The sequence below is a fragment of the Brassica napus genome, chromosome C5 (assembly GCF_020379485.1).
Source record: "Brassica napus cultivar Da-Ae chromosome C5, Da-Ae, whole genome shotgun sequence".
NCBI classification, from domain to species: Eukaryota; Viridiplantae; Streptophyta; class Magnoliopsida; order Brassicales; family Brassicaceae; genus Brassica; species Brassica napus.
In genome coordinates, this window is record NC_063448.1 from 18,726,918 (window position 1) to 18,748,734 (window position 21,817).

Here is a 21,817-nt window from a genome sequence, read left to right on the forward strand (position 1 = left end):
CTTGACCTGACTTTGTTTGATATAGAAATTGGAGTTCCGTTGGGATGATTCAGGTTCATCTGGCTTGGGGTCCTTGTCACGGTTCCTCTTGAGCTGGATCTGATCTTGATGAACCTCCAAAGGTGTCAAAGGAACAAGCGTGATCTTCTTCCCTTTATGATCAAAGGAGTGTCGGTTGGTGAAGCCATCATGCACGGCTCTCTTATCAAATTGCCATGGCCGGCCCAAGAGAATATGGCATGCGTCCATAGGAAGAACGTTGCAAACGACCTCGTCCTCATATCGGCCAATGGTAATAGGGACAGTGGCTTGCTCTTTCACATACTGTTCTCCAGCCTCGTTTAGCCATTCCAACCTGAAAGGACGAGAGAGAGGCCGAGTAGCAAGTCCTAGTTTCCTGACAAGAGTGTCACTAGCAACATTAGTACAACTCCCTCCATCAATAATCAAAGAGCACACCTTTTCAGAAACTAAACATCGAGAATGAAAGAGATTCTCCCTTTGTTCCTTTTCATTGTTTTTGGGTTGGACACTCAGAGTTCTTCTTGTGACAAGTAGAGGACCATGAGCTGGATAGTCGAAGCTAAGCTCGTCATCATAGATCGGGTCGGACTCATCATCAAAGGCTGGGACGGAACCATCGACCAAGCGGCTGTCCGTTTCATCGAAAATAGACTCGACCATGCCTTTCCTAGCAACGAGTAGTGGCCCGTGATGCGGATATCCAAAGGACTCGTCCTCTTCATCAAAGATCGGACCAAGATCTTCTTTGTTCTCCTACTCATCCTCAGATTCAACTTCTCCATTCTCCATGAGAATCATCACTCGTTGGTTGGGACAGTTTTTGGCAAAGTGTCCTAGACCTTGACATTTGAAGCACCTAATGTCTCTTGCTCGGCCAGAAGCATCAACTGCCTTTCCTTTGTCATCACGAGCAAGGGCATCAGTTTTAAAAGAATTATGTGTTGTGGAAGAAGACTTACCGTTGTCTTGGTAGCTTGGCTTAGGAGCAAAAGCCGGTTTGGGAGAGTAGGTCGGTTTAGAGGTAATGGCCGACTTTGAGAAACTTTTCCTCTTAACTTGTTGTTCAATCAAGATGGCCTTGTGTAGCATCTGTTCCACACTACCATACTCTTGAAGCTCCATGCGGTCTTGGATGTCTCGGTTAAGGCCAGAGAGGAACCTAGCCATAGTGGCGTCCATGGGCTCGTCTACATCAGCCTTGATCATCAAAGTTTCCATCTCCTGGTGGTAGTCTTCCACGGACTTAGTGCCTTGAAGCAAACGTCTGAGTTTCTGGTGGAGGTCTCGGTGATAATGAGCAGGAACAAATCGTCTCCTCATCAGCATGGAAAACTCATCCCATGTCTCAATCGGTCTCTCACCTGTTCTCCTCCAGTGGGTCACAACTTGATCATACCAATTAATAGCATAGCCAGAGAATTCAGTAACAGCTAGTCTAACTTTCTTAAGTTCAGAAAAGTTTTGACAATCAAAGACATGTTCAATTTTTCTTTCCCATTCAAGAAAAACATCAGGATCATTTTTACCCTCAAAAGGTGGAAATTTTAGTTTTAGTCCACTTAAGCTATCATTAGTACGTTCATTTCTAGCAAAAGGATTGACATCACCTGGATCTCGGGTTCTAGGACCTCTTCTTGGACGGTATGCTGATCTGGCCTCGTCCTCTTGATCATCCTCCTCTCGGATCTCATTGTCGGACCGAGTGTTCCTACGCGGACGGTCTCTTCTTGCTCCGGCTCTAGAAGGAGCTTGGCTGGCCTGAATCTCATCAAGCCTCTGGTGGATCTGATCTAAACCTGCGTTCAACATGTTAGACATAGAATCATTCAAGGCACGCATTTGAAGGTTAGACAATCCAGCAACTGAGTTTCCGGGACGGTTCCGTTCATCATCACTACTCATGGTTCCTGAAATTTCTTAACAGATAAAAATCCTCACTCTCTCAAGTGTTTGATCCTCACCCACACACGTGTTTCACTCAGAATTTTGATGGTCACACAACAAGTTTTCACTCAAAGTTCTAAGAAGAACAAATCAAAGAAACTCAATGGACAAAATCCAAGTAAACACAAGAGAATTTTAAAAGAGAGAAAGATAAGAGATTTTTTGTTTTGGGAATCCGTTTTAACCACCTCAAAGGCTGGATTTCTCCTCAGCCAGCAGGCTTTCTCTTCCACCACCAATCCCCAAATGAAAAACTTTTCGAATTTCCTTTTTTTTTTTTTTTGATAGATCTTTTTTTTTTTTTTTGATAGATTGAGGATGGTAATGAGGGGCCCGGATTCAAGATAGATAGATGAAGAGTGTTTATGAAGAAATGGAAGATGAGAAAGATGAAAGATTTAGAAGATACCAAACGAGTGGCTCTGATACCACTTGAAGGACCCTAAGATCGGTTCACTCGAATGGATCAGATTTGGATATGAACTCCGGATGGAGAACTGAATGGATTGAAGGGTCGCACGAAGGTTGCGGAAAGGCCTTCGATATTCCCGACTCCAAATGGTGCTTGATATGACTCACAAGACCACCAAGTGAAGGATCTCTCGTCGTTGCTTGATATGACTCACAAGGCCAACGATTTGAGGAAGTGTTTACTTGGATATGACTCACCAAGAAACAAGACAAGTTCTTAAACGAAGAACAAAGAGTTTAACTCAAAAGCTTTTGACAAAATCGATTTCTGATTTATTAAAATGAAAGAGTTTCATACTTATAGAGTTTTGTAGATCTAGGAATTAAATAGAAAACTGGATCTAGATCTAGATCTAGTCAATACACGGAAATAAAGAGAGAAAGCTAGTCAAAGTGACCGTTCGGCTTCTGTCCAGATGCATCCGAACCGGCTAAGTCCAAAGCGGTAAGGATCAGCACATATGCGGGACGTTCTGATCGGACAAGTTGCGTTCCAACAAAGCCCAAGTCTTCTGATAGCTTAAGGATCCTTGCCTTAGAGAAATTTCCAAAGGAAAAGTCCATGATCGGATCGAACAAGGTAGAGAGATCATCAGCACGGTCATTGGTACATGCGGTACGAGCCAATCGAGCCAAAAGAGAGAAGTCTCGATCATTTTGTGAAACCTCATGATCCAAGTCAAGTCTTGCATGATCATTCTCAAGTCTGGCATGATCTTTCTCAAGTCTGGCATGATCCAAGTCAAGTCTGGCATGTTCCTTGTCAAGTCTGGCATGATCAAAGTCAAGTCTGGCTCGACTGTTGGCTTTGGCTTGTCGAGATGGCTGGGAAGGTCGCGTACTGGTTCGGTCAGATTGGTCTTCAGGACGTGGACTTGGTCGAAGCTTCATTCCGGATGTAAGTGGATCGAGACGGTACATAGCCCGATTGGTCTGTCTGATCTGATCGGAAGGATGAACCTCAATTGGGACGTGTGGAGCGTTCTGATCAGTCTGGTCCTTGGACTGGGGCACATCAACAGGTCTCATAAATGTGTCTCAAATTTTTTTAAACTCTTCTAGTTTGAGAATCTTTTTAACAGTATCGATATAACCAACATATGAATGTTGATCTATCGACACTGTTTGGGTCGGCTCTGAACCAATAACATACTTCAACTTAGGAATGCTTTTCTAAAACTTTTACAAATCCTTCATGAAATCAACAAAACCACACAGTTTCATAAGCAATATATGAAATCCTAACGAGTAAAAACAAGAACAATCTTGTCTACTAATTCAAAATATGATGGACTCTCTTAAATAAAAAAAAATTCCCAAAACCACCAAAAAAAGTTCATGAAATCAACAAAACCACATGAAATCCTAACGAGTAAAAACAAGAACAATCTTGTCTACTAATTCAAAATATGATGGACTCTATTAAATAAAAAAAGTTCACAAAACCACCAATTAAACATGGTTTTTGTGAATTTTTTGGTGGTTTTGTGAACTTTTTAAAATTTCTTAAAAAGTAATAGCTCTCTCAAATAGCTTTCTCACCGGCTATTTTAAACAGTTTTCTCAAATAGTCATTTTTAAGTTTTTGTCACAAAAATAGCTCTCAAGAAAGAAAATGACCAAAATAGTCTTTTTTATTTTGAAATTTTAATATTTACTTTTTATTTTTTAAAATTTGAAATCCTATCCCCAAAATCCCACCATTTAACTCTAAACCTTAAGTCTAAATTAATTAACCCTAGGGTAAAATATATTTTTACCCTTTAATAAAATTTATTTTGGTCATTTTCTTTGTTGAAAGTTATTTTTGCTACAAAAACTTAAAAATTACTATTCTACGAAATTTCTCAAATAAAAATGAACAAACAAAAAACTCAAAGATGAATCTCAGAGTATCCACTACTACTCTCCCAATTTTTCAAAATTCTAGGCCATGAGGAGAAACCCCCCCCCCACCCTTCCCAGTTTTCAACCAAATAACCTTAATTTGAACTTTTAATCTAAAAATTCCAAAACTTAAATCTAGAAGTTCTGATTTTGAGTGTCAAGAGTGTTGATGGAGGAGGTCTAAATTAATTTTGAGACATAAATTTAAATAGGTTTATGTAGGAGATTGCTCACTTTTGAATTTTTGTTTCAATTATTTTTAATTATTTCAGTTGTTATGTAACTTTGTTGTTGTTCAGTCAAAAGGTAAACGGTCGGTCGTTTTCTTTTGTTGGGAGTGAAAAGGGCAAAACGGTAATTTAAAAGGGAACAAATCCCAAATAAGAGAAGTCGCATTGGTCGCTGTCATCTAGCTGACGATTCGAGATCAGAAGCAGCATAGCGTGGATAAGGATAAATGCACATCTCCATCGATTTCATTAGCTACTTCTTCTCCTGTAGCCTGGGCCATGTTTCGTCCTCTCCATCCCAAGCATGTATACATATGCTTCCTTATCTCCTTCGCATTCTTCATCGACCCCTCCTCGCAGCATGTCGACGACGTCAAGAAGCAACAAATGCGAGAGAAAGTCCGCGAGATGTAAGCAGCGTTGTTTTTAGTCTGTCAATGCTTGATGATTTTTTTGAATTTAGCTCATTCTTGGGATTAGGTAATTAAACATGTGCTCTAATTCAAGCTGATCCTTTGTGGGTTCGGTCTTTTTGGTTGGCGTTGTAAGAGATTTTTTGTATCTCAACGGGTGGTATCAGATCTTTATCACACTGAATGATTTTTTCTTTGTTTGGCGGTGGTATTTGAGAAATTGCCGAAACCCCATTCAAATCTGCAATCTTTTCATCTGTGGTCAAGACGTCAAGTTTCATTAGGAATCACACCAACACTTTTTGAGAGAGTTAGATGGATCTAGACTTTTTCCAGTTGTGATTTTTGCTGGTTCGTGCGCACTAGTCTGTTTGGTCGTCTCATTGTATCATTTGTGTTAGCTTTATAGTATTTGTGAGAACTATGTGGGTGCAGTACTTCCTGACTTTAATGCTGAAACAAACCATGAATGCTGAAATGAAAGGAAATGTACAATTAGAGAGAAAGAAGTAAGAAGACAGCAAGTAAAGTTAATCCGAAGCTAATCTTTTCATACTTGGTCATGTTGTTCTACAGGTTCTATCATGCGTATGACAACTACATGACTTACGCATTTCCGGTTAGTATCAAACTACTTCCAACTTTATCATTTGTAAGAGTATGATGAATTCTGGCTGCTGTGATTCTGAGTTTCATTGCATTCCCGAATTCCATCAGCATGATGAGTTAAAGCCAATTACAAAAAGTTTCACCGACTCCCTCAGTGAGCTTGGAAATCTCAAGGTAACTTACTAGCTCATAGAGAATAAATAATAAACGATTTTAAGCAGCAGCTTGACTTGAAGATTTCTGATTTCCAGCTTGAACACCTGCCGACAGATTATAATGGATCAGCTGTGACACTTGTTGAATCCTTGTCCAGGTATGTTATGCAAAATTGAAAGCATTCCCTAAGGGGTTGTTCAGTATCAGTTTCACATGATTCTCTTTGTCACAGCCTTGCTATATTTGGAAACAAGACAGAGTTTGAAAAGGGGGTTCTCTGGCTCTCTGAAAATCTGAAATTCGATGTAGATGTACGGGTCAACCTTTTTGAGGTAAAATTTGAATTCATACGAAGCTTAATTATTTGCTCTTTCATAAGACTGTACTTTAGTAAATGGTTAAAGTTATTCCTTCTTAGAACTACTTTGATATGAAGTTAAAATTCTGTTGAATTTTCCTTCACTCATCTGGATGTGTCCCCGAGTTCCATAAATGAGACTACTCGTATTCTGATGCTTCTAACTGGTGCTATTTTCGCTTCTGATCTGTAGTGCAATATAAGACTTCTTGGAGGACTTATCTCTGCTCATCTTCTTGCAATTGATCCAACTAATAGGTTGATCCAGGGGTCCTACGACAATCAGCTTCTTCGTTTAGCCGAAGACCTTGGAAAACGTTTTTTACCAGCGTTTGAAACACCCACAGGAATACCCTATGCATGGATTAACTTTAAGGTACTGAAACGTAACTTATGGCCTGCACCAAAAATAAGCTTACTTCAATGCATCTAGAATCCTGGATATCGAACTTTTTAGAATTTTTGGAAAAGGCTTCTGACCCAAAATAATATATGTGAGCAGAAAGGAGTAATGGAGAATGAGACAACTGAAACAAGCACTTCAGGATGTGGTATGTATCTTTCTTTGACGAATTTGGTTGTGCAAATGTGTTCATGGTGTTTATTGATATGCGTTTTTACATGTTAGGTTCTCTTATTCTTGAAATGGGAGCTTTGTCACGGCTCACTGGTGATCCTAGATTTGAATCAGCTGCACTACGTACGCTTCGTCAGCTATGGAGGATGCGCAGTTCGTTAGATCTGCTTGGGACAACATTGGATGTGGTAACTGGGGAATGGCTAGAGTACTCCTCCGGTATTGGAGCTGGTATGTTATTCATTTTCAGAATAAATCCAATGGCAATTTTTTTCCTTTTCAAGAAATATCTGCAGAATCCTTTTACTTATATGTGTGGAAGTAATATGTGACTTGGATGAAGCAGCTCTGATGTAGTTTTCATTTCTTGTCTTTTAAAGGGGTTGACTCTTTCTATGAATACCTCATGAAGGCTTATATTCTTTTTGGAAAAGAAGATTACTGGCGAATGTTTCGTTCTGCGTATCTGGCATCTCAGAAGTACTTCAGATATGGGCCTTGGTAATATACTAGCCTGAAGAAATGTACTTCCACAATATCCACTATGAGATTAAGACTTCTATTATTCCAAAATGAAAACTGCTAGATTTAGTAATGAGGTGATCTACCTTGTTTAGGTACCATGAAGCTAATATGTGGAGTGGGAAACCAACTTATTGGCAGCTAACAAGTCTTCAGGCGTTTTGGCCTGGTCTACAGGTATAATGAACGAATAAATTACTTAAATGCCTTAGAAAGAATAGATGAAAAAGGGATATTCTGGTTGTCATTCTCAAGTTCTTACTACTAGGTTCTTGTTGGGGATGTCGCAGCTGCAAATTCTTCGCACCGGGAGTTTTTCCATGCATGGGAGAAGTTTGGTGTTATACCTGAAAGGTATGCAATCAGTGATTTCAAGTTTGATGTTTGGGCTAAAGGATGCTGAACAAATCTTTGTTCAGGTATCTACTGGATCATCAAATGATACATCCTACTGAGAGGTACTATCCACTGCGTCCTGAGTTAGCAGAATCCACGTTCTACCTATACCAAGCTACAAAAGGTTTTTGCATTTTTTTTCTTTTTGTCTCGCATGAATGTTTATAATGTGAACCACCTCATTTGAGGTAAGCTCCATTGACAACATATTGCTATTTCATCCCTTTGTGTTCTTTTGGCAGATCCATGGTACCTAGATGTTGGTGAAGCAATGGTAAAGTCTCTTAATCGGTATACGAAGGTGGCAGGGGGATTTGCAAGTGTTAGAGATGTGACGACCATGCAACTGGAAGATCACCAGCACAGTTTCTTTCTCGCTGAAACGTAAGGTTTACCATTCCCTCCTCATAATTATTTTCTTACATATACAATGTCAGAACTCAAAACATCATATTGGTTGTTGTTATCTCATATTTGCAGGTGCAAGTACTTATATCTCCTCTTCGATGATTCATTTGTGGCGAAAAGAAATTATATATTTACAACCGAGGGCCATCCTCTTCAGGTTATGAGCTCTTGGCATGATAAACTACCGGAAAGTTATTTCTCTGGCAATTGGACGTTTTCAAAGGTTTGGCTCTTGTTCCAGTTCTGATCGTTTTGGAAGATATAAGACTTATATGCATAGTTTGCACTGTCTATTTAGTGTGCATTGGCGATTAGCATAAAATGAATCGAATCGAGTCTTCTGCAGAGTGGAGCATGGGAAAGTGGAGCAAGTGCAATGTCAATGAAAGTCTGTCCATCGATAGCTCCAAACTCTAGACTTCATGAGCAGCACAGAGAGAGTGTTTGCCATGTTCCTGACCAGAAAATAGATCATAAGTGTTGGAGCAACAGAGATTGTGGAGTCGACGCCACTACTTGTAGACAAAGATCCTGCAGCGAAGTTGGATTCTGCGGCTTGTGGAACCCCTTATAAGTTACATACTACAACTTCGGACTTAAAAACAGAATACAAGGAAAGAAGTGGGGGGGCTTATGAATAGAAACTGTAAAGTAATACGGAAAGACAAGTTTTGGTGGACATGAAAATTATAGAGTTGTTGTATCACTGTCTAATGTATTATCAGATCTTGACATGGATTTTATGTCTTTCTTATTTACTATGGGATTAACATACAAGTGTCGTTTCAATTCACCATTGCATGAACCAGTTCCGAAGTATGAACAAACATCAAATACTCTCGAGTTGTACAAATATTTGAAGAAAAAACACTGCAAAAGCTTAAAATCTTTATTGGGTTTAATGTAAATATTGTACAGGGCAGACGCATTCACCTCAGTCATTTCTGAGTTCACCTATTACTGATAAACACCTCAACGATCTGAGATTAAAAATAGACTAAGATTCAGCAGATGAGGCTGCGTCATCTTTGTGCTTAATCATGCCGGAGTCCACAAGAATTGGAATCTCTGCCAAACCTAGGACTGCATAAACAAACCAAAAAGAAAAGAGCCATTCATCAGTGCTTAACATATATTCTAGAAGAAATAGATATGCATAAACCCAAACTCGTTTTTAACAAGATGAAAGCGAAAACACAGAAGAAAAATTAGCTAGATTAGATGTTCACTTCAGGACAATAACTTTCGTTTGGACCAGATTGATAGAATTAACAAACCAATCTAATTAACATCTCAGGACAACGAGTTCTTTCGTAATCCTTGTAACAGTAAACTGATCTAAAACAATGCATGCTTCTCTAACAATGTCAATGCAGCCAGCGACAAAGCATAACAAAGTTACCAGTTACCAGTTTTTAGCCCAGAGCGGCTTGAAATGCACAGTCAAGCAAATCTTCCCACCTCGATACATCTACCAAAAAAAAAACATAAAGAGACAGAGATCAGAATTAAAGACAAAACTCAATTGAGCAGAGACAAAACTCCGGTCGTAACCAAAAGAAAGAACGAACCTTTTGAGTTTTGCCGTCAATCTCAGGGAGCTCAAGCTCGGGAGCAGTGGCAGGGTAGGTGATAGGGAGGTGTAGAGGATGGATTTGACCACAAGGCCCGAAGAATAGAAAGGCCTGGCCCGGACTGGTAAAGCGTCGGCTCAAGAGTCAGGTCTCTCGGCTTGACTCTTGAGTACTTTTAGTCGATCATCGTCGACTGAAGTATATTCGGCTCAGCGGCTGCTCGGACGCCTACGGGCTTTTCGGCCCAGCAGAGGAGGCCCACCAAGATGGCGTAAATTAGGTCAAAGACGAAACATCAGGACGACTATATAAGGGAAAGGGGAAACAACGAGAGAAGGATCCGAAATCATTGACTAACACTTGGCGGCTAGATTAGGGTTTTCACCTTTGCTTCATCTCGCCGTTAATTGTACTTTTCCGGTAGCTCATCGAGCCACCGGCTTCCTCTCTGTCGCATTCTCTTCATTTCTCTTGTAACCGACTGAACGTTTCCTCCGACCATAAATAAGACGTCTTTGTTAAACCCACATCTTCTTTACTACCGTTTTCCGATCAAACAGTTGGCGCCCACCGTGGGGCAACTAGCAAAGTAACATCAGCACTATGGTCGTTAGCAACGACAGTTCTTCGTCAGGCGAGGAGCGTGAAGCTCTCGAGGTGACGCCGGCTCCAGAGGTGACACCTACGCCTACACCAGTAACTCCACTCCCCCCCTCCTGCGTCTATGGAAACTATCCTGGCATGCCTCGCCCTACAAGAAGCGGCGCAGAAGGCGGCAGTTGACCAAATCACGGCGATAGCAAAGATCCTTGCTCCTATCGCTGCAAACGCCGAAGTTTTAACGGCGCAGTATCGTTGACACCTGTTCGCAACAGAACGAACCACCAACATAGCACCTACGCGGGACAACGATAACCAAAGCGCCGGTAACGACATCAACGCGCACACCGCAAGCGAACTAGACGCGTTGAAACAGTCGGTCCTCGACATCAATTCGAAGATCCACCAGGTGACGACGTCCGCGCCCCAAATCGAGCATGTACTCGCGGAATCTCTTCGTACACCCTTCACGCAAAAGGTTACCGGCGTGCTGCTCCAGAAGATGAAGAAACTCCGTCTTCCAACCTTCAAAAGTCTCTCTGACCCTTCTACTCACGTCACGTCTTTAAACATAGCGATGCGACGCACAAACCTGACCGACAAAGACAAAGACGCCGGCTTTTGCCAACTCTTCGTCGAAACCCTAGAAGGACTGGCCCTTACTTGGTTCACTGGCCTCAGAGAAAACTCCATCGACTGTTTCCACGACCTCTCAACGGCTTTCCTTAAGAATTATATCATGTTCACCAACCAGGAAGCGACCGTGTCAGATTTGTGGAACCTCACTCACGCCAGCGACCAAAGCCTCCGCGACTTCATGGAGAAGTTCAAAGCTATTGTCTCGAAGATTGATATTCCCGACCATATCGCCGTCGAATCTTTGATGAACACCTTGCACGTCGACTCCACATTCCGTCAGGATCTCTACCGATACCCGACAAAATCTGTCTCCGACGCCATCGCTCGCTCGCACAACTTTATCCGCATGGAAGAAGACACAAGAGCAAAGTTCGCAAAAGAAGTAGCAGCGAAACAGCGACCCGCCCGAACAAACGACACCCGCCCCGAGCCCCGCCAGCACTCCTCCGGTGGAAATACCACTCAAAAGCGAGGCTACGTTAGCTCGGTCGGTGATGAGGAATCTCCAGAATCAGCAGCCATCACGCGAGAGAAAGGCTGGAACCACTGGGATCGAGACTCCGCTCCGAAGCAGTCAAGCTCATCCGAACCAGCGAGTTCAAACTCCGAGGAGCCAAAAAATGGTGCCTCTACCACAAAAGGGATTCCCATGATACGAAGGAATGCAAGGTCCTCATCGGGCAGTTTTTCGACGGGATCACTAATGGGACAATCCAAATGCCCACCTCTCCTACGACACCGAAAAACACCAAAAGCTGGAGTAAGAACAAGGAGAAGAAGGCACAGAAGTCTAAAAAGAACATGGCCCCGAGCGAGGAAAGAGCAAGCCCTGAGCGCACTCCCGTCAACAACGTCGGCCCTGCCAACGATTCGTCAGAAGACGAACACCCGCGTCGCCGGCGACGAGTGGAAGTCATACTCTCTCGCCCTTGTGACTCCTCTAATGATGACGTCCCGACAGTGCAACCAGATCTGCGCGATAAATTGGACAGCAAGGATAAGCAGTCTCTCACTCCCTCGACAACAGATAAAGACCTGCGCATTCTATTGAAGCGAAAGAGCGCCACGAACGAAAACACAGGAACCGCCGACCTCTGTGTGACCATCTCAAAATGCAACGCCCGAAGAGTCGGTCAAATTGGCGACCTTCGTGACCAGCTCAATTCGAAGGCCGACGACTTGCGAATCCAACTCAACCGTTCGAAAGGGTCCGATCTGCGACGACGTCTCGAATCAAAAAAGAAACAGCCTGCAGAAACTCCTAAATTCGAGAACACAACTGACGATTTGAGGAAGCAACTCGAATCAATGCGAGCTACCTGAGCCCGCACATTAGCGTCATAATGGGCGGATCACCACCTTGCGGCGACTCGGTTCGAGCCGTCAAAGATTACAAACGTCAAGCAACCACCTCTAAGAAGTGGCCTTCTCCAGTCGAAAATGATCACCAGATCACTTTTTCGGCACTAGACACCAAGGGCGTCCACATGCCACATAACGATCCTCTCCTCGTCGACCTTGACATCGGTGAATGCCTAGTCGCAAAAGTCCTTATTGATACCGGCAGCTCAGTCGATCTCATCTTTCGCGACACACTCGACAAAATGGGAGTTGATTTAAGGGATATGAAGCCTTCCTCTCGCACGCTCACCGGCTTCAACGGAGCCTCGGAGCAAATGATCGGGACAATTCGTCTTCCAGTATACGCATGTGGTATAACCCGCACCGTCAAGTTCTCCGTCGTCCGCGCCAAAGCACCCTATATTGCCATACTCGGAACATCATGGCTTCATTCCATGAAAGCTGTTCCTTCGACTTATCATCAATGCGTCAAGTTTCCCGGAAAAGACGGCAAAACATAGACGATTCGGGGAGATCAACAAGCCGCGACAGAACTACTGATCGCAACTGTAAAGATGCAGCAACAGGCTTCCCTTGTGAACTCCGTCAGTAAACCACTCCACAAGATATACCCCCAGAAGGAGGAAGTTCGCGAAGTCGCAATTGATGAGTCCGACCCGACGAAAATCATCCGAGTTGGCGTCTAACTGTCCGACGACATATGTTCAAGGATCATCTCTTTCATCAAAGACAACGCCTCGACGTTCGCCTGGAAGACTTCCGACATGAAGGGGATCGCCCCCGCAGTTACCTCCCATGAACTGCACGTCGACCCGACGTTCAAACCCATCCGACAGAAGCGACGAAAACTCGGTCCAGAACGATCTAAAGCCGTAAACGAAGAAGTCAACAGGCTCCTCGACGCGGGTTTCATTACTGAAGTCCGATACCCCGAATGGTTGGCTAACCCGGTTGTCATCAAAAAGAAAAACGGCAAATGGCGCATATGCGTCGACTTCACGGACCTCAACAAGGCGTGCCCAAAGGACAGTTACCCACTCCCTCATATCGATCGTCTCGTCGAATCAACTGCTGGTAACGAACTCCTAACCTTCATGGACGCTTTCTCGGGATACAACCAGATCTTTGATGCATCCCGACGATCGCAAGAAGACAACATTCATCACCGACAGAGGGTCCTACTGCTACAAGGTGATGCCCTTCGAGCTAAAGAACGCCGGCGCAACTTATCAGCGACTCGTCAACCGAATGTTCGCTGATCAGCTTGGCAACACCATGGAAGTGTACATCGACGATATGTTAGTCAAATTGCTCAAGGCCGACGATCACCTAAACAACTTACGCGACTGCTTCAAGATCTTGAACGACTACAGGATGAAGCTCAACCCGGCCAAGTGTACCTTCGGTGTCACTTCGGGAGAATTCCTCGGCTACATTGTCACTCAACGAGGAATCGAGGCTAACCCCAAGAAGATCTCGGCGATCCTCGACCGTCCAAGCCCAAAGAACAGCAGCGAAGTACAGCGACTAACCGGACGAATAGCAGCTCTCAACAGGTTCATCTCGCAATCAACCGATAAGTGTCTTCCCTTCTATGAGCTACTAAGGGGCAATAAGAGGTTCGTCTGGGACGAAAAGTGCGAGGAGGCATTAAATCAACTCAAGCATTACCTCACAACCCCCCCCCCCCCAGTACTATCGAAGCCAGAAGCCGGCGACACATTGTCTCTCAACATAGCCGTCACATCCTCCGCCGTCAGCAGCGTGCTCATTCGAGAAGATCGGGGAGAACAGAAACCAATCTTTTACACCAGTAAAAGAATGACCGAGCCGGAGACGAGATACCCAACACTCGAAAAGATGGCCTTAGCTGTCGTCACCTCGGCCAGGAAACTGCGACCCTACTTTCAGTCGCACACGATTGAAGTACTGTCCAACCAACCACTCCGAACGGTTATGCAGAATACTAACCAGTCAGGACGGTTGACTAAATGGGCGATGGAGCTGAGCGAACATGACATCGTGTACAAGAATCGTACAGCAGCAAAGTCACAGGTCCTTGCCGACTTCTTGATCGAGTTAACACCAGAGCTGGAGCAAGACCTCATCCTACCAAGTGTAAACTGGATCCTACACGTCGACGGTTCATCCACGAGTAAAGGGTCGGGAGCAGGAGTGCAACTGCAATCACCAACAGGAGAACTCATCCGACAGTCATTCAGTTTTGGTTTTGCGGCGTCAAACAACGAAGCTGAGTACGAATCCCTCATCGCAGGGCTCCGTCTCGCCAAGGCAGTGAAAGCCAAAAGAATCAGTGCTTACTGCGACTCTCAACTTGTCGTAAGCCAGTACCTCGGCGATTACGACGTCCGCAACGAAAGGATGGACGCCTACCACAAAATCGTCCAAGAGCTCACGCGAGACTTCGAGTTCTTCGAACTCACGAAGGTTCCTCGCGGAGAAAATGTATGTGCCGACTCCCTCGCTGCTCTAGGAAGCAAGCTACACGATCAAGTCAAGAGGACAATCCCAATCCATAAAATCGAGAAACCGAGCATCGACACGAAGGCAGAGCAGACTGCGATTGCAGCAGCGATTAGCGAAGCGATGGACATCGACGAAGCAGAACCTCCTTCGCAAGATGATCAACCAACAGATTGGCGCAAGGAACTCATCGATTACCTCGCTGAAGGTTTATTGCCCACATAGAAATGGGATGCGCGGCGACTGAAGCGACGTAGCGCACACTACGTTGTCATGGACAGGGAACTACACCGATGGACCGCGACGAAGGTGCTACTCAAATGTATCTCCAGTGAAGAAACGAGACTAGTCATGGCCGAAACACATGAAGGAGCAGCAGGCAATCACTCGGGCGGACGAGCTCTCGCATTAAAAGTAAAGAATCTCGGATTCTACTGGCCAACCATGAACGCCGACTGCGAGACATACGTGCGCAAGTGCGACAAATGCCAGCGTCACGCTTCCACCATATACAGCCCAACGGAGTTCCTTCATACCCTAACTGCTCCATACCCATTCATGCGATGGGGAATGGACATCATCAGTCCGATGCCGGCATGTCGCCAAAAGAAGTTCATCCTGGTCCTCACAGATTACTTCACCAAGTGGGTTGAAGCCGTAGCCTATGCCAGCATCACCGACAAGGAGGTGCAAAACTTCGTCTGGAAGAACATAATCTGCCGACACGGGCTCCCATACGAGATCATCACAGACAACGGTTCACAATTCATCTCGCATCATTTCAAGGGATTCTGCGACAGATGGCGAATTCGACTCAACATGTCGACTCCGAGAAACCCGCAAAGTAACGGCCAAGCCGAGTCGACAAACAAGACCATCATCGACGGTCAGAAAAAATGACTCGACTTAAAGAAAGGTTGCTGGGCAGATGAACTAGACAGTGTCCTGTGGTCCCACAGAACAACTCCTCGAGGAGCGACAAAGACTACACCCTTCTCGATGGCCTACGGCGTCGAGGCAATGGCTCCCGCAGAAGTGAACGTGACGAGTCTGCGCCGATCGCGAATGCCACAAAACGTCGAACTCAACTGCGACATGCTGCTCGACGCACTCGACAACATCGAGGAAAAGCGCGACCAAGCATTACTCCGTATCTAGAATTACCAGCATCAAATCGAGAGCTACTACAATAAAAAGGTCAAATCGCGTCCTCTCGAAATGGGCAACCTTGTCTTAAGAAAGGTCTTCGAAAACACTAAGGAGTGGAAAGCCGGCAAGCTCGAAGCCATTTGGGAAGGACCATACAAGATAGTCGAAGTCATCAAACCAGGAGTATACCGCCTCGAGACTTCAACAGGCGAAGCAGTACCGAGAGCTTGGAACTCCAAACATCTCCGCCTCTTCCACCCTTTGTCGAGACGAACGCCGTACCGAGTAAATGCGCCACTAAGGCCACTTTTACTCGCTCTCTACAAACGGCGAAAGAACGACCAACGGTCACGTTCTCTCTATAAAAAAAAAAAAAAAAAAAAACCGAGTAAATGCGCCTCTAAGGCCACTTTTACTCGCAACCCATGAACTACGAATGGCTTGATTCCCGCAAAGGGATACGTAGGCAGCCCAAAAGAAAAGGGTCCAGCCAAAATAAAAAAAAACGACAAAACCCCTCCCCGAGGAATCTATCTCCGAAGCAGATGATCACTTGAGCGATGCCTACACGAGCACGCCCCGGCTTCTCGAACAAGTGTATTGGTACTCGCATCCCACGTTGGATATGTCCTGATCAGACACGTATTCACGGGAGTCGACCGTGTCGCGATTCAAACCAACACGGCCGAGACAATGACTCTAATTCACCCTATAATTTACTAAGTAAGGTCTGGTCCACCGAACGCTTGGAAATTACATTAGGATCGATTTGGAACCGTCAACGTTGAAAACTCGCAATCAATGATGAGACTCAAGTGACGAACACTCGCAAGTCGAAGAGAACGACCGAGATAAAGTCATGACAAGCTTAACACTACAACGATTCAACATATCGAATAACGTTTATACTAAATAAACAAAGTCACTTTGAATCTTGAGAAATCACGGATTTGATAGACAAATATAAGATAACAGTTAAATACGATTCAAAGAGTCGGAAATAACGAAAGAAAGATAAAATAAAAGCCTCGCAGGGCCGAATATCTAAAAACAACAGAAGTCCTCCGGAACTCAAAAGAAACAACAAACAAGGAAGACTAATCTTCCCGATCACTCTCGCGATCATTAAGCGTAGAAAGCTCCGAAGCCTTAACGCTCGATTCGCGGACAACCGGAGAGACTTGCACTGCAGCTTCTTCCACCATCTCGCCAGTGTTTCCCTCATCGCCCCGACAGGACTCTTCTCGAGACGGCGAATCGCGACCCTCAGCTGAAGTGTCCGATAGCACGAGGAAGGGAATGTTTTCTCCATCAACTCGAGCTCCTCGACCAGGCACTCCTCCCTCAAGAACAGTCGAAGGGTTTTCGATAGGAAGCGTCGGGTACTCGCGCCTTTCTCCGATCGGACGAGTAGGCGGGACATGCAGATTCATCGCGGTCTCTGGGTCAATTAAGCCAGCATTGGAACCATACGGATCGAGACCCGCCAGAATCCGAGCATCTATGAACTGAGACTCCAACACGAGAGGAGAAAGTCTGAGATCGCCTTCGGGAATCTCGCCAACCTTAAGCTTCTCAGCCTCTTTTTCATATTTTCTCTCGTGCTCGACGAACATATCAATAGAAGCTTGAGGGATGTCGTCCCTTTCAAGGCTTCGAGGCACTTCCTAGTCCCAAAAGCTTGGCTGTGGAGTAACCGAGCCTCGTCGTAAGGACCCCGACGCTCCTCTCGGGAACGAATCTTGGCGAAGCAACGATTAGCTTTGGCGATCATTTCCGCTTCGACTATCCCCCTTTCTCTCGTCACCTCCAGAATTCTGGAGTCCCTCAGACGTTTCATCTCTCGCTCGTATGTGGCGGTGAGGGAAGCCCTCTCGCTCTCGAGATTAACATTCTTCTGTTCAAGCTCGCGGATGACTCTTCGAGACGACTCCAGCGCGGCTTTAAACTCATCACGTCGAGCAACGGTGCGGATCATCATCCCATTGAGCTTCTCCAGATTGGCCCTTGACTCGTTCAGCTGACGAGCAGAGACCTCCTCCTTCTCAGCAAACTCTTTCTTAGCCAGCTCGAGCTCGTCCAAGGCTCCTTTAAGGGCCGTGTCGTATTTGTCGATCACGACGTTCATCGTGCTATCACCCTGAACACGCGACACAATGGAAATTGTGAGAAATTTGAAGTTAAGGAATAAAAAAATAGAGACCAAGCCGTTTACCAGGAGTTTGGCCCTCGCAGCTTCTTCGTATTCACTCCTGAAGATAAGGTCTTTCACGGCGGGAAGAGGTTTCGCCCTCCCTCTTAGTTGACAGAGAAACTCTCCACATTTCTCTGGAACATACACTAAGGGAGCCGGTCCCTCGTAGTGAAAGTCGACCTTGTCAGGAAAGCTGAGTCCAGGCACCCTCCTCAGGACAGCGGCGCCGCGGGAAGAAGTACCGGTCTGGACGGCCCCTCCTCCGATAGGAACGGGAGTTCTCTCGCGAGGGGATGTCAGAACAGGAGACTACCTCTCGTCATCGCCTTCGTCAATACCCCTCCTTATCAGAAGCGGCGACCCTTCGCTGTCCTCCTCAGAACCATCCGAATGGACGGCGTTAAGAGAAGTCTTAAGCTCCTCCCCTTCACTTACTCCCTCCTCATCATTCCGTCCTCCCGAGACTTCAGCCTTAGAAGCCTCTTCCTCGGGCTGAAGCTCTTCTTCTCGAGCATCCTCCTCCTCTTGCTCGATCGGCTCGTCGGCATTCTCCGACTGCTCGCCGGCGGACTTCCTCTTCGTCCTTCTCTTCTTTTTCTTCTTCTGGGATTCACCAGAAGGAGGGACGTCACTCGTCTCCTCTGTGCTCCTCTCGACTCCCGAGCCGCCTCTCTTCCTTTTCTTGCCCTTCCCCGCACTTCTGGCACCGGAGGGGGAAGCCTCGTTAGCGCGAGGAACCGTCGTCGAGGGTCCTTCCCCGCTAGTCAGTCCCAGCTGGGCCGCTATTATCACGCTCAAATCAGGAAGAGTACCCATCCTTTTTGCCTCAGAAATTCTCTTCTGAATATCTCTCGGAAAGATGTCAAGTCGCTTGCTGCGAGTCGGGGGGATGCTAGGAAGGTCTGATCTCCACTCTCCTGAAAATACGAGACAAAGGATCAAGAAGGATAGGCAATCTTGCGACTAAAAGAATACGGTCTAGAACTGCGAAAGAACGTACTTCGAGCGATCCGATCTTTAAGTTCACGGATCTTCTTAACGGTGATCTCAGACCAACGATAGATCCGAAGCAGAGCGACAGCACGAACACTCCTCAAGAAATCTTCGGGATACACTGGAGAGGTAGGATGGCCAACTGCATACAAAGCAAAAAAAAAAAAAATGCATGGTTAGAATCGACAAAGTCACTTACGGTTCGCGACAGGATATTCTACCGCAAGAACGGTTCCAAAGAACTCGATAATCATCTTGAGGAGGCTCCTCGAAGGCCGAGCTGTCAGACTTAAGGAAGAAGTAAGAACGCTGCCAGTTCTGCGTCTTGTTCGGATGACCAGCACACACATTGCAGTTTGGTCGCATCTTCACCGAGAAAGTCCCGTCCTTCATATCGGTTATCGAGGTCATCTCCTCGAACGACCTAACGCTCATTGGCATGTCGATCTGCTCTGCCAAAACCGACAAAGTGACCGCTAGTCGCAGAGAGCCATTCAGCAGCTGACTGATCGTGAGATCTCGACGTCTGGCATACGCTGTGATCAGTCGCGAGATAGGGAACCAGCAACGAGTGTCCTCCTGGAAATAGGATTCGTACACCGTCTGGTACCCAATCAGAGGAGACCAGGGTCTCTGCGCTTCTGTAGGTACAAGGAAAGTCACGCCTACGGCGTTCGCAGCCCGAAGAACCCTCTTCACACTTCCTGAAGTTGACTTCGTCTTCTCTACGCCTTCCCAGTCTTGACCGGCCAAGAAAGCAGGACACAATAAGTCGGGATGGAGTTGAGGAAGCTCTTCGAAAATTTCTTCAGGGTAAAAGATAGTCGAAAATAACTCGGCTTCGAAATCATCATCCTCCGAGGGACCGTCTTCCGCAGAGCGAACTCTTAGGGTGATCGAGTCAACAGAGCGAACTCTTAGGGTGATCGAGTCAACAGGCATCGCCCCGCTCTGCCCGTCTCTCGAACACTCCGTTGTATCTCTCACAACAACGTTCTCACTCCCTTCTCTCGCGAGTCTCATAGCATCCGCGACCAGAAGCCTCTGAGAACGAGACAGATTCGCCGTGTCCATCATCGCTGCGCGGTGAGTCGCCTCCAGATCTCCGACACGACCTCCATCGGGATTCCTTGTCGGAGTCGATGCTGCTGCGACTGCCTTCCCCTTCTACTGCCTCGATAGTCTCTGATCCGACGACATTGTGGAGCGGAACGGCAGGGAACGCTTCGAATGAATCTAACAACGTTTAGAGAGATAAAGGAAATAGAGAGAAAGTACCTTTGATCGCGGAGAAAAACTTGAAGAAATGAGAGAGGATCTGCGTATTTATAAGGAAAAGAGAGGGGGGAAACTCGAGGCGCTATCATTATGTCTATTCGGGCCTAAATGGGCCTCGAAATCCACCCTAAAAACCCAGCGGACCCTCGCGACGATTCCGCTTCTCGACATGTTATGAAAGGAAGAGAAGGGGGGAAACTCGAGGCGTCATCATTAAATTCAAACGGGCCCATTTGGGCCTTGAAACTCTCCCAAATGTCCAGCGGACCCTCGCAATGGTTCAGCTTCTCGTCTAAATCAGACGTCGGTCATCTTAAAATCAGAATAAACCAACGGTTAATCTAGACATGTCAGTCGGGACCTGAATATCCGCGACTAATCGGCCTCAAGCGGAAATATTCCAGAACCTTCCCTGCGACACAACGACCAAAAGGAGCGATAATGTCTCTACTGCTCGCCTCCGAGAGAACGACGCTGTGCGACTCATCGACCAACCGCTCTAACCTTCCGACAAGCCTTCTATTCCCTCAAACCTTCAAACCTTAGAATCCATCACGAGCCATAAAGCACTTCGCTCACTAATGGACTGGGGGGGACTTACTGTAGAGGATGGATTTGACCACCCCACAAGGCCCGAAGAATAGAAAGGCCTGGCCCGGACTAGGTAGAGCGACGGCTCGATCGGTCGGCTCAAGAGTCAGGTCTCTCGGCTTGACTCTTGAGTACTTTTAGTCGATCATCGTCGACTGAAGTATATTCGGCTCAGCGGCTGCTCGGACGCCTACGGGCTTTTCGGTCCAGCAGAGGAGGCCCACCAAGATGGCGTAAATTAGGTCAAAGACGAAACATCAGGACGACTATATAAGGGAAAGGGGAAACAACGAGAGAAGGATCCGAAATCATTGACTAACTCTTGGCGGCTAGATTAGAGTTTTCACCTTTGCTTCATCTCGCCGTTAATTGTACTTTTCCGGTAGCTCATCGAGCCACCGGCTTCCTCTCTGTCGCATTCTCTTCATTTCTCTTGTAACCAACTGAACGTTTTCTCCGACCATAAATAAGACGTCTTTGTTAAACCCACATCTTTTTTACTACCGTTTTCCGATCAAACAGGAGGTTGTGAACATACCACCACTTGCCAGTCCAACGCGTGCCCTCGGGGTTGGAGGCGGAGATGCGGAACTAGTCGTTGTAGTTGGACTTGTTCATCTGGGTGTAGCCATCAACAAAACTTACTGAATACTTATGAGTTAATCGATAAAGAAGTGTCATCTGTTTTACCAAAAAAAAAAAAAAAAAAGTGTGATCTGTGTGACGCAGAAACTAAGCAGTGCGAAATTATTCTGTTACTAGTCTATAACTAAATGAGAGTATTTAAGCTGTTTGAACCAATTTGGTTAATAACACTGCTGTTGGTTAAAATTTTAACCGGATTTGGTTTAAGTAATCCAAACGGCGCTCTTTGCAGATCCTGAAGCGTAAAACAACATGATGTTTCCTAAAATTTTTAAGAAATGAATTGAAGCCATCCCCCGGTTTTACCGTGTTG

At 45.7% G+C, this 21,817-nt stretch overlaps 1 protein-coding gene and 1 pseudogene across 1 annotated transcript; one reads left to right on the plus strand and one right to left on the minus strand.

Annotated features, from left to right (window-relative positions):
- The first annotated feature begins 4,768 nt into the window (after window positions 1–4,768).
- On the plus strand, window positions 4,769–8,784 carry LOC106388525 (alpha-mannosidase I MNS5). The gene is given in 16 exon segments (XM_013828617.3): window positions 4,769–4,831; window positions 4,833–4,966; window positions 5,546–5,588; window positions 5,687–5,752; window positions 5,830–5,891; window positions 5,967–6,066; window positions 6,286–6,468; window positions 6,595–6,643; window positions 6,721–6,900; window positions 7,050–7,170; window positions 7,287–7,368; window positions 7,460–7,545; window positions 7,611–7,711; window positions 7,830–7,971; window positions 8,068–8,218; window positions 8,342–8,784. Coding segments are annotated over 16 exon segments (1,776 nt in total). The 5' UTR covers window positions 4,769–4,783; the 3' UTR covers window positions 8,570–8,784.
- A 79-nt stretch (window positions 8,785–8,863) lies between these two features.
- On the minus strand, window positions 8,864–21,540 carry LOC106384065 (annotated as a pseudogene).
- Between the last annotated feature and the right edge of the window lie 277 nt (window positions 21,541–21,817).